The following is a 13923-nucleotide window of genomic DNA, read 5'->3' as shown; positions in this document are numbered from 1 at the left end:
TTTATTTTCACAAGAGGAACAGGAGAAAATGGTCCCCAAAATGTGCTGTGCAATTTATCTTGAACACGCCAATACCACATATGTGGGGAAAAACTACTGTATGGGCGCAAGGCAGGCTCAGAAGGGAAGGAGCGCTATTTGAATTTTTAAATGCAAAATTTGCTGGAATAATTAGTGGATGCCATGTCGCATCTGGAGAGCCCCTGATGTGCCTAAACAGTGGAAACCCCCCCACAAGTGACCTCATTTTGGAAACTAGACCACCTAAGGAACTTATCTAGATGTGTTCTGAGAACTTTGAACCCCCAAGGGTTTCACTAAAGTTTATAACGCAGAGCCATGAAAATAAAAAATCTTTTTTTTTCAATAAAAATGATTTTTTTAGCCCCCAGTTTTGTATTTTCCCAAGGATAACAGAAGAAATTGGACCCAAAAGTTGTTGTCCAATTTGTCCTGAGCATACTGATACTGTTTGGGTGCACGGCCGTTTTACTTTTTCAATGCAGAATTGGCTAGAATTGAGGTCGGACATCATGTTGCGCTTGTAGAGCCCCTGATGTGCCTAAACAGTGGAAACCCTCCAATTCTAACTCCAACCCTAACCCAACACACCCCTAACCCTAATCCCAACCCTAACCACACCCCTAACCCCAACACACCCCTAACCCTAACGATAACCCTAACCACACCTAAACCGAACATCAACAAACTCCTAACCCAAACACACCCCTAAGCCTAATCCCATCCCTAACCATAACCCTAACCACACCCCTAACCCTGACACACCCCTAACCCAACCGTAAATGTAATCCAAACCCTAACCCCAACTCTAGCCCCAACCCTAACCCAAACTTTAGCCTCAACCCTAACTTTAGCCTCAACCCTAACTTTAGCCCCAACCCTAACCCTAATGGGAAAATGGAAATAAATATTTTTTTTTATTTTATTATTTTTCTTTAACTAAGGGGTGATAAAGGGGGGTTTGCTTTACTATTTATTGCAGGTTTTTATAGCGGATTTTTGTTTGGCAGCTGTCACAGACTAAAAGACGTTTTTAATTGCAAATAATAGTTTTTGTGTCACCACATTTCGAGAGCTATAATTTTTCCATATTTTGGTCCACAGAGTCATGTGAGGTCTTGTTTTTTGCGGGACGAGTTGACGTTTTTATTCATACCATTTTTGGCCACATGACATTTTTTGACCGCTTTTTATTCCGATTTTTGTTACGCAGAATGAACAAAAACCAGCAATTAATGAATTTCTTTTGTGGGGGTGTTAATAACGTTTAGAAATTTAAAAAAAAATATTTTTACACAGTGTAATTTTTCTTTTTTTTTAAAAAAAAAAACTTTTTTACTTTGTCCCAGGGTGGGACATCATTATATAGTGTCAGATCGCTGATCTGACACTTTGCACAGCACTGTGTCAGATCAGCGATCTGACAGGCAGTGTAGGAGACTTGCCGGCACCTGCTCTCAACAGGCGCAGGCAAGCCACCTCCCTGCAGGACCCGGAAGGACCCCGCGGCCATATTAGATCCGGGGGCCTGTAGGGAGGAGGACGGAGGAGACCCTCGGAACAACGCGATCACATTGCGTTGTTCTGAGGGTCTCAGGAAAGCATACAGGGAGCCCCCTCCATGCGCAATGCTTCCCTATGCCAGCGGAACGCTGCGATCTTGTTTGATCACAGTGTTCCAGGGGTTAATGTGCCGGGAGCGGTCCGTGATCACTTCTGGCACATATTGCTTGATGTCAGCTGTGATAATCAACTGACACCTGGCCGCGATCGGCCACGCTCCCCCCGTGAGCGCAGCTGATCGCATATGACGTACTATCCCGTCGATGGTCATATGGGCCCGGGTCATCTCAACGGGATAGTATGTCTAATGTCAGAAAGGGGTTAAATTTCACTCTTCATAGACAGAAGAGATAGAGCTATACAAGGGCTCTTCTGCTACACTCCACGTTTTTAATGGTTCTGCGAGAGTGAGTGCCTCATGTTCTACTGCATCTTCTACTATACGCCCTACGACAAGGAACCGTATCAGTATCAGGAATTAATCGTGAGTAAGCAGTGAACACTATTTCCATGGTGAACCAAACTGTGTAGGCCCATCCTCAGTAGTAATATAACTGAAGGACTAAATTAAGATAGTATCCTGGTATATAATCGGCAGTCCACCGATCACTTTATTTAAGCCATTAACTGGGAAGATTCCATCTTAAACTTCATGGTGACCATCTCTCTTGCTACCTAAAATTTCAAGCTTGTATGAGAGACTGTGATACCTTCACTATGGACTTTGTATTTTGAAGTGAATACAGTAAAGATTCCCTTTTGATTATGCTAATCCCTTGTCAGCATTCATCCTTGAAATTGCACACACACTAAGAGGCTGTAAGGGCTCAGAGTGAGGGACACAGGGTTAGCACCCCACAACACCGCCTGTGACATTCATAATTTCTTCATTATTGGCCCGACTTGGCACTTATAACATCTACTTGCCCCCTGGGCACTGTAACCTCGCTTGGCGTCACAAACAGAATCATATTGTGCTCCTAAAGATTTATAGCATTCATGATTTTTGTGGAGTTGAAACTGTTGCTTTTGATGGTTTGCTATTGTTGCTTGGCTGGATTGATCTGTGTATTATGACTGTTGAGTGAAGATGCGTAGGAGCCGTTTGCAAAACATCTGCGTTATTACTAAACTGGTCAGGACCGGCTGGTTCGTACCAAAAAGAAATAGCCCACGAAAGCGTGATGGGAAAAAGAGCAACTGGATGCACAGGAAGTGCCTCCATTTTTGTCACCCATCTCAGCGTGGCATCAGCCTGCAGAGTTTCTCGGTGGCCAAAACTGGTAAAAGATTGTTTTAATTGTCTTCTAATACGGCTGAAGCTGCTTGTTTCAGCCATTTTATCAGCTACATGCACTCCAGTTAAGAGTGGGAATGCTCTCTCTAGTGTCCAACTGTATAGACTATATTGTTATCAACTACCTGCAGCACCATTTTGTGATTTCTAAAAGAGGTAGTACATCGATTATTTGCAGTCATGTATGACTCCAACACAAGTGAGCAACCTGTTGCCACTGCTTCACCATTACCAGGAGTTACTTCCCAGGCAGTTCCAACAGCTAGTGTGCCTGTGGCCCCTGTTCCAGCTATACCCACGGGGATCACAATATTTATTGGAACTTCTAAGCTGCCAGTTTGCAGAGGAGACCCGCATACATTTGCAGATTTTAGGGAGAAAATATCCAGGACAATTGAGTGTGTAGCACCCTCTCCAGCAGGTACCAATTTTACTGGAACAACTTGAAGGACCTGCTGCACAAGAAGTACGTTCCTGGCCATCTACAGACAAGACCAGTGTACACCAGATCCTCAACAAACTCAAGGGAGAGTTTGAGCTACAGTCACCAACAGAGGTCAGGCTTCAGTTTTTTGAGAGATGACCAAAATCAGGTGAGACTCTTAGAGACTATGCTTTGGCCCTCCAGACTGCTTTCACAGACCTGCACCAAGTGGATACTCTAGCCCCTGCAGAGGCTGAGCATATGATTCTGGACAGATTTATAGAGGTTGTGGACTCTAAGCTACTACAGAGCCAACTCTGTATACTTGTTGCTCAGAAACTGGAATGTATTTGTCACGGGGCTACCGCGACAGAGAGGTTCCAGAAAACCGCAGCCCTCTGGGCCTCGTTCACACACAGTGAACAGAAGCTCTTCACCTGTTTTCTGACCTAGCTGCTTTGTGCCAGCAGTGCAGGAGTTAACCCTTATTTCTGAGTTGCTGAGAGCTGGGTCTCTCAGCTGAAATGGATCTTGTAATCTGATCCTCTATATAGACTCAGTCCTGACTTCAGTTAGTGTCAGTGATCAGTTCTACTGCCTGGCTTGGAGGTTGATGGAGAGAGGTGTTGGAGGTTTATTTACAGAGATTAGTGTCTGCAGTTTTGGTTGCATGCTAAACCTGTTTTCCTTCCTAAGTTTATTCCTTCTCTTCCCTTCTCTGTGTTTCCTCTGTGGTTGTGTGAGCATTTGGTGAGTTTGAATCTTTTAGTTACCTTGTCTGTTTACCCTGTTATTTGTTGTATAATTACACTGGTGCAGTCCACCTCCTTTGGGGGGAGAGGGGGCCACTAATAGGGCCTGTACAGGAGACAGGGATACGCTGGCGGCTCGGGCCTCCTAACCTTCATAGGTACCCCCGAGATAAGGGAAAGCCAGGGCCCCATTAAAGTGGTAGGGACAGGTGCGGGTCCCAGTATGCTGTCCTGCCCCTTTAACGCCGCTTACGGCGTGACAGTATTTTTCTGAGTTCAAGACTCAAGCCTTACGTGTTTTAGTTACTGATTCATGTTATGGGGGAACCCCTACTGTAACCCACTGTCTCATGTGTTATCCACTCCAGCTTGAAAGGCGGCACAAGCCTCAGGTGCCATAACTACTACTTCACTACAAGAACAAGTAGATGCAATGTCCAGGACCCTTGACCTGGTCTGCCAGACCCTCAAAGAGCTGACAGTTCGGCCTACACTCCCGTCCTGTAATTTGTCCCCCGGCATTGTCACCGGATCATCGTTTTAACTGTCCAAATCTTAGACGACCTTCTTATTGCCATTGGACTCGACCCACCGGTCCCAATTCTCCCAGTTAAAAGGGAAACCCCCGAGGCAGAGGATCACCCCTCGGGAGGAGAATCAGAAGTTCCAGAGAGAACACAACAATGGGTATCCTAATTCCTCTTTACCTGCCTGTACATAACTGTGTGTATTAATGGTGTAACACTGGATGCTCTAGTGGACACTGGATCACAGGTGACCACCATTGAAAAGAATGCTTTTGAGACGTATTGGGATCATAGTGAATTAACTACTGTTTTTAAGGTCAAAGTGTCTGCTGTATAGCAATGGACAACCTATTTCTCAACTGATTTATGTGAAAGAAGTTGTTAATTTATATTCTGAATAAAATAGAAGAAAATAGTATTATGCAAGAATGGCCTATGTTATCATTGTCTACGTGTGGACATTCTTAGGGCCAATGGTCAGTTCCTACAATTCCCAGAAATTGTCAGACATGTTGCTGTTTTCAATATGGTCTACTAGGAAAGACAATGAGCAATCTGTCTCTCTGATTATTGCTTCATAGTCTCTGACAGTTATTGGGAACCCACCATACAAGTGGGTGACCACAACTTGTCTAGTCAAGGAGTGATTATCACCGAGGCAGGAAAAGGAGTTACTTCAGCTGAAGTGTTAGGAATGAATGTAATTCATCACTGTTTTACTGAATTACTTGATGAACTAGTGGAAATCTACAATAATACCACCCATTGTTCTACAGGTTATTCACTTTTCTATCTCATGTTTGGAAGACAAGGTCAACTACCGAAGGAAAGTGCACTAGGAATTCAGGTGACAGATTCCATGAACCCTTTGCCAAAAACTGATTGGGTTTCTGAACATCAGCCTTGTGTGCTTGAAATGCAAGAGATTGTGGACTGTCGCATGGAAGAAGCTTGAAGAAGACAAGAAGAATACAATTTGCGAGCTCATGCACAGCCATTAAAGGTTGAAGATAAAGTATGGCTGAAGAAGTTTGACCGTTCAGGAAAACTAAATCCCCTCTGGGAAAAAAAACCATACAATATTACAGCCATTCCTTAGCCTGAATCGGATGTCTATGAAGTGCAAAAACCCGGAGGAATTCCACAGGTTGTTCATCGCAATCGCTTTAAAATTTGCATTAAAGAGGAGCTGCCAAACCAGCCTACACCTCAACAGCGGATTGTGCCTACTTATGTACCTGTAAATGAAGCCAAGGTTCAACCAAATTTTTCTGATGGCTTCCTAATGGCCCTACAACTTTTTGTTCCTGGTTATTACCCTTTTGTGCCAACTGCAGTTACTACTCCAGTCTCTGCACCAACGGACAATAGATACCGTACTTTGCCTGCCACCACAGATACTAGAGACAATTCTATTCCTGCACTCACAGAAGAGCAAGTGCTGAGGCGATCCGGGCAAAGTACAAAAGGTATCCCACCTGTCCGCTATCAGGAGTAAATGTATGCAAATTTAATGTAGCCATAATTTTTAATTCTCTTACTAGTTTAAGCATGTGCCTGGTTTCAAACCAAGGGTTTATTTACTTTTACATTTTATATAAAGTATGTTATGTGTTTTAAAGAGACGTTAATGGACAATTTACCATTGTCTTAAAGGACTCTACCTCAATTGTGTTTCTAAGTTGATGTTCAACAAAGTGTTACCTTTGCTATTTTGTCTAGGTACCACCCTAGAGTCGCCGATGACAGCTTATCTTAAGAGGAGGAGTTTGCAATGTACCAGTACCTCCTCCTACCTGTTGCAAAATATGTCTGGGGGTTACCAAAAACATATGTCCAGTTATGTAGTTTATTCGATAAATTGTCCTATACTGCCATCTACTGTCCAAAGTGTAAAGGTGCAAGAGTTTGGTCACATGACACCTCAGCCCAGTTTCCTCTCCTTTCTGAGAGGAGTGAAGGAGAAAACCAACCTGAGTGACATAAGGAGAGGTCTACTTCCTAGGCTGCTCTGCAATCAGCCTATGTCCAGCTTTCTTCAATCTTCAATCGGCCAGGAAACTGCCACAGCCTACGCTAGGAAGGCATCTTAAAATTCAATCTTCATAGAGACAGAAGAGATAGAGCTGTATGAGGGGGTCTTCTGCTACACTCCACGCATTTAAAGGTTCTGCCAGGCCAGCGTGAGTGTCTGTTCTACTGCATCTTCTACTCTACGCCGTGTGACAGGGAACCATATCAGGACTTCATCGTGAGTAAGGCTAGGTTCATATTGCGGTAGTGCAATCTGTTTAGTGCATACGCTAACGGAATGCGCTAACACAATGTTCAAAAAGGGATTGCATTTAGCGATCCCGCTAGAGCAGATGCCCGATCTGCGCTAGCGCGAAACGGACCTCGAACGCTGCAAGCAGGGTTCGCGGTCCGTCAGGAAATAACGGGACATCGCTAGCGCATGCCAAAAATGGCATACGTTAGCGATGCGTTCGATACATTGCGCTCAATGGGTGCACTAACGGATCCGTTAAATAGCGTTAATTGCGCCATGTAACGGATTCCGACAGCGGACACCCACTAACGCAATGTGAACCCAGCCTAAAAGCAGTGAACACTATTTCCACAGTGAATAAAACTGTGTAGGCCCATCCTTGGTAGTAATATAATTGAAGGACTGTGTGAATTAAGATGGTAACCTGGTAATAACCAGCAGCCAGCCGATCACTTTATTTAAGCCATTAACTGGGAAGACTCCATCTTTAGAGGGACGGAGACCATCTCTCTTGCTACCTAAAATTTCAAACTTGTATGAAAACTGTGATACCTTCACTATGGACTTTGTATTTTGAAGTGAATAAAGATTCCCTTTTGATTACGTTTATGCCCTTGTCAGCATTCATCCTTGAAACTGCACACACTAAGGGCAGTCCCACACGTCCAGATAATTCCGGTACCGGAAAAATCGGTACCGGAATTATCGGTGTCCGTGTGCCCGTGCGTTTCTGTGGCACACGTGTGCCACAAGTGTGCCAACTGGGTACCACACGCACCGTGCAGGAGACAGCGCTAGAGATAAGCGCTGTCCCCCCCACGTGGTGCTGAAGCTGCCTTTCATATCTTCTCTGCAGCAGCGTTTGCTGTAGAGAAGATATGAATAATCCTTTTTTTTTTGTTTCTCGTGTTTAACATAAAGATCCCTATCCCCACCCCCCTCCCACCCCCTGTGCGCCCGCCCGCTGTTATTAAAATACTCACCCGACTCCCTCGCTGACGCTGCTTCCTGTCCTGGCCGCACCTTCTATTGTATGAGCGGTCACGTGGGGCCGCTCATTTACAGTAATGAATATGCGGCTCCACCCCTATGGGAGGTGGAGCCGCCTATTCATGACTGTAATCGGCGGTATGTATTTTACATGGACCCATTGACTTTAATGGGTTCGTGTAATCTGTGTGCTCCCACGAACACTGACATGTCTCCGTGTTTGGCACATGGAGACACGGTCCGCAAAAAATCAATGACATCTGCACAGATGCATTGATTTCAATGTGTCTACGTGTGTCAGTGGCTCCGGTACGTGAGGAAACTGTCACCTCACGTACCGGAGCCACTGACGTGTGAAACCGGCCTAAGAGGCTGTAAGGACTCAGTGTGAGGGACACAGGGCTAGCACGCCACAATGCCGCCTGTGACATTCCTAATTTCTTTGTTATTGGCCCGACTTGGCACTTATAACTTCTAGTTCCCCTCTGGGCACTGCAAGAGGGATATATAACCAAAAAAGTATCTCTGATGTTGAATCAGATATTTTATTGACTTTGTGCAACAAAAACAAAATTTTCTAAAAGACCATAAAATTTATTAAAAAAATTATTTTGTTAGAAGCTATATGTACCCCATTTTCATTACTAATGGGTGTGGTTGTACTAACTGAGGTTAGCTCGGCAATCACTTAAGCTGATTTCCTAGCAGCAATCTTTTCCTGATCATGATGTACAGCTAGATCAAATGTCGTGAAGGGGTTAAACATGCTAAACATGACTACATGATAAATGAATTTGATTCCACATGTTTGCTGCAAAAGAGTAAAAAGTTACTGCTGGAAGGACAGGAATGGCAGTGTGGGAATTGAAGGGGGATTTAATAAGTGAGTATTTTGCATTTTATTATTTTATCCCATTCACTCTGCATGGGCACATTTTGCCCCATTCCAGATGGCTCTTTTTTTTTTCTTTAAAGGGAATCTGTCAGGAGGGTTTTGCTATGTAATCTGGAGACAGCAGCAGATAGAGGCTGAGACACAGAATCCAGGGATGTGTTACTTGTCAAAGTGTGGGTTTACTAACTGTGAAGGATTTTCACTAAGATTAATATCAGTCCAGCAACACCCTCTCCTTTCTCAGCTCTGCTTCATTCTAAATCTAAAAGCTCTGATGGTGTCAGAGCGCCTGCACCCAATAAACTAAGTGAGACATTGCTGGATTCAGCTGTCTCTTTGCCTACATTACACTGCTTTCTGATGAGGTAGCAAAAACCTGTCAACAGATTCAAGAAATAAATTACATTAGGTACCACAAAATAAATACTGGAGGGATTGGTACAGCTCATTGTTCCAGGAGTAATATTTAATACCTTCAAGCTGGATTTTCAACATTTTTTTGGAGACAAATCAGATGATTAACAAGATTTTACACAAAATTACTAAAATAACTTACGGAGATATGTATCCAGTGGAATACAATCATCTGTGTCATCAGTAGAAGACAGACGTTCACATATACTTTCTGCAGTGTCACTTTCTGAGAATTTATTATGGTCACCACACATTTTCAGTATTTCAACACAATCTGTTCTTTAAGAAAGAAATGTTTAGAATACAATATTAATTTCCCTTTGCACACAAGTCCATAAAAAAAATATGAAGCTATTGGAACTTTAGCCAAGGTACTCTATAATGTTTTTTTATGAGACAGTATAATACACGCTGATACTGATGTACACTGATTAATTCTACATACACACCTTAGAATCCAATTATAGTGTTTTAAATTGATACTATTACGGAATAAACTGCATGATATTATATTGTATTATGTTGGTATTTTGACAGGATACTCTGCATAACATAATTTTGTATTGTATTTGTACCATTGCAAGAACAGTTTGTACGTTGCAACGTCCTTTTTATATCTTGTTCTATGCCAGGATGTATGATATGTATATACCTATATTTTGGGAATTGTGCCCGTTGTGTGCCCCTTTTCACAGCTTGTCACGGCACATACATGTGCCCCCCCTCCCCCATTTATCCTGTAATATTTTTTGCTTATGATTACAATTGTATACTTTTTTTTATTATTTTAGACTATTCACTATCATTTTCTCTTTTTGTGCAGACATTTCATGATGAGTTGTCCTATTGAGTCCATATTTATACCAGCATGTTTTATATTACTTTGATTTATTTATATTGTATTTAACATGCTTTTCTTTCTATGAGTTACTTCTAACGCTATTAACCTGCAGAGTAACTCCATATTTGGAGTTTAATAGCTTTTTTTTTTTTAATAACCGAATCCTTTAAATATGTATGTGATTGCTTCATCTAGAAGCAGATACAGACAGCAACAAATAATATTCTTTAGTTCTTTGAATGTGCAAAGAGAAGAACTATCCTAGAAATGTTTATAAGGAACAGTGACAACGACAGATATATGGGGTCTCTTGGGAGATAGAGTCACACTCCAACTTCTTTAACCATGGTAACAGTATTGCTACCTATCAAGTATTGTGTTTTTGTTGGGACATTTTACCATGTTTTGTTCCCACGATAAGTATTTAGTGCATATTTACATTTTCTGCACCAAATACCGTATATACTCAAATATAAGCCAACACGAGTATAAACTGAGGCACCTAATATTGCCACGAGAAAGTGGGTAAGCTTATTGACTCGAGCATAAGCCGGGCATGCAATGTCTCCTCATCCCTGTCCTGCTTTGAATGGCTGCTAATGCCCTGTCCTTGTATGCAGGGCTCCTTATGCCTTCTCTATGTATGCATGGCCCTCCGGTCCCTGTCCTTGTATGCATGGCCACCCGGTCCCTGCCCTTGTATGCATGGCTCCCTGGTCCCTGTCCTTGTATGCATGGCTCCCTGATCCCTGTCCTTGTATGCATGGCTACTTATCCCCTATCCTTGTATGCATGGCTCCCCTATCCTTGTATGCATGTTTCCTATTGAAAAAAAAAAACATGCTAATCACCTTCCTGTGCGCCCTGATGCATCTCGTTCTGGTGCCAGCAGCTCTTCCTGACGAGCAATCACGTGACCCTGCTTATTAAGGTAATGAATATTCACTCCACGCCTATGGGAGTGCAGAGGCATGCATATTCATTACCTTAATGAGTGGGGCCACGTGATCGCTCGGCTGGAAATGCTGCCGATGCCGGAACAAACAATATACAGCGAGGGCGCGCAGGATAGATATATGGGGAGCAGGAAAAAAGGACCAGGATGGATATAAGGGGGGCCGCAAGATGGATATATGGGGAGCAGGAAAAGCGTAACAAGATGGCTATAAGGGGGCGGCAGGATAGATATATGGGAGGCAGGAAAAAAGGACCAGGATGGCTATAAGGGGGGTGGCAAAATGGATATATGGGGGGCAGGAAAAATGGACCAGGATGGATATAAGGGGGGTGGCAAGATGGATATATGAGGGGCAGGAAAAATGGACCAGGATGGATATAAGAGGGTGGCAGGAAAAAAGGACCAAGATGGATATAAGGGGGCAGTGGATGGATATATGAGGAGCAGGAAAAAAGGACCAGGATGGATATAATAATAATAATCTACAATCTGGTTTCCGCCCCCATCACTCAACTGAGACAGCCCTGACCAAAATCACTAATGACCTACTTACAGCCAAAGCCAACGGACAATACTCTGTACTCCTCCTTTTAGACCTGTCCTCTGCTTGACACAGTTGACCACTGCCTCCTACTACAGATCCTCTTCTCCTTTGGCATCAAAGACCTCACCCTATCCTGGATCTCCTCATACCTTTCCAACCGCACATTTAGCGTCTCACACTCCCACACTACCTCCTCATCCCACCCTCTCTCTATTGGAGTCCCCCAAGGCTCTGTTCAAGGACCCCTACTCTTCTCAATCTACACACTTGGCCTGGGACAACTCATAAAGTCGCATGGATTCCAGTACCACCTTTATGCTGATGACACTCAGATCTACATTTCTGGCCCAGACGTCACCTCTCTGCTGTCCAGAATCCCGGAGTGTCTATCAGCCATATCCTCTTTCTTCTCCTCTCGCTTACTCAAACTCAATGTGGACAAATCTGAACTCATTATCTTTCCTCCATATCATAGATCTTCCATACCTGACCTATCTATTGCAATTAATGACATCAGGCTTTCCCCCGTACCGGAAGTCCGCTGCCTCAGAGTAACCCTGGACGCTGCCCTGTCCTTCAAACCGCACATCCAAGCTCTTTCCACCTCCTGTTGCCTCCAGCTTAAAAATATCTCCAGAATCCGTCCTTTCCTCAACCATCAATCTATTAAAATGTTTGTGCATGCCCTCATCATCTCCCGCCTTGAATACTGCAACATCCTTTTCTCTGCACCTTTTCTCTTTGCACCTCTCCAGTCCATCCTTTACTCTGCTGCCCGACTAATTCATGTCTCTCCTCGCTACTCCTCAGCTTCCCCCCTCTGCAAATCTCTTCACTGGCTCCCATTCCCTCAGCGTATTCAGTTCAAATTACTAATACTGACCTACAAAGCCATCTATAACCTGTCTCCTCCATATATATCTGAACTGATCTCCCGATATCTTCCCTCACGTAATCTCTGGTCCTCCCAAGACCTCCTTCTCTCCTCCACACTTATCTGCTCCTCACCCAACCGCCTCCAAGACTTCTTCAGAATATCCCCCATCCTCTGGAATTCTTTGTCCCAACACATCCGACTATCAACCACATTCAGATCCTTCAGACGGAACCTGAAATCCCACCTCTTCAGGTAAGCCTACAGCCTGCACTGACACCGCTGCCTCCTCACCACTACTGAAGCTACCGCCTCACCAACACCGGAGCTCCTACAACCCTCAACCTATTGTCTCCATCCCCCATCATCCTGTAGAATGTAAGCCCGCAAGGGCAGGGTCGTCACCCCTTTGTATCAGTCTGTAATTTTTAGTTTGCTTACTTTTAATGATATCTGTAATTTGTATGTAACCCCTTCTTATGTACAGCACCATGGAATCAATGGTGCTATATAAATAAATAATAATAATAATATAAGGGGGGTTGGCAGAATGGATATATGGGCAGCAGGAAAAATGGACCAGGACGGATATAAGGGGGGTGACAGGATGGATATATATCGGGATCAGGAAAAAAGGACCAGGATGGCTATAAGGGGCAGCAGTATGGATATATGGGGAGCAGGAAAAAAGGACCAGGATGGATATAAGGGGGGTGGCAGGGGCGTCACTTTATTTATTCATCTGATGTAGTGTAGAAGTCAGGGAAAAAGTGGGGAAAGTGCTCTGGAAGTGATCAGCTATTGATGACTGTGTTATTTTTTGCAGAGATAAGTCCTGGCTGGAAGAAGTGATGGCGGTCTGTGCTGGCTGAAGAAGAAAAGCGAAGAAGTAATTCAACTAGAGATGTCACCAGTGAGTCAGTGTATTACATGCACAAGCACACTATATACTGTGTACAGAGTTCCTGTGTATAATGTCACTGGTGATCACTGTATTACCTGTACACTGACACCATATACAGAGCTCATATATATAATGTCACTGGAGATCACTGTATTTCCTGCACACTATACACTATATACAAAGCTCCTGTGTATAATGCCACTGGTGATCACTGTATTACCTGTACACTATATACTGAGCTCCTGTGTATAATGTCACTGGTGGACACTGTATTATCTGTAAACTGACAATATATACAGAGCTCCTGTGTATAATGTCACTGGTGGTCACTGTATTACCTATACACTGACACTATATACAAAACAACTGTATATAAAATCACTGGTGATCACTGTATTACCCGTACATTGATACTATATACAGAGCTCTTGTGCATGTCATTGGTGATCCCTGTACACTGACACTATATACAGAGCTCCTGTGTACAATGTCACTGGAGATCACTATATTACCTGTACACTGAAACTACATAATATATACAGAGCTCCCGTGTATAATGTCACTGGTGATCACTATATTACCTGTACACTGACACTATATACAGAGGAGCTTCTGTGTATAATGTCACTGGTGATCCCTGTATTACCTGT

General features: G+C 43.5%; 1 protein-coding gene across 4 annotated transcripts in view; it reads right to left on the bottom strand.

Moving 5' to 3' along the window:
* Window positions 1-13923, bottom strand: part of RECK (reversion inducing cysteine rich protein with kazal motifs) — a 764658-nt gene that overhangs the window by 305914 nt on the left and 444821 nt on the right. For all 4 annotated transcript variants that reach the window (XM_069730404.1, XM_069730400.1, XM_069730403.1 and 1 more), the window contains one exon: window positions 9295-9431. In XM_069730404.1, the coding sequence (XP_069586505.1) occupies window positions 9295-9431 (137 nt within the window). The remainder of the gene's footprint in view (window positions 1-9294; window positions 9432-13923) is intronic.

This window comes from Ranitomeya imitator, chromosome 6 (genome assembly GCF_032444005.1).
Source record: "Ranitomeya imitator isolate aRanImi1 chromosome 6, aRanImi1.pri, whole genome shotgun sequence".
NCBI lineage: Eukaryota > Metazoa > Chordata > Amphibia > Anura > Dendrobatidae > Ranitomeya > Ranitomeya imitator.
Note: the sequence above shows the minus strand (reverse complement) of the source record. Positions and strands in the feature narration are given on the sequence as shown.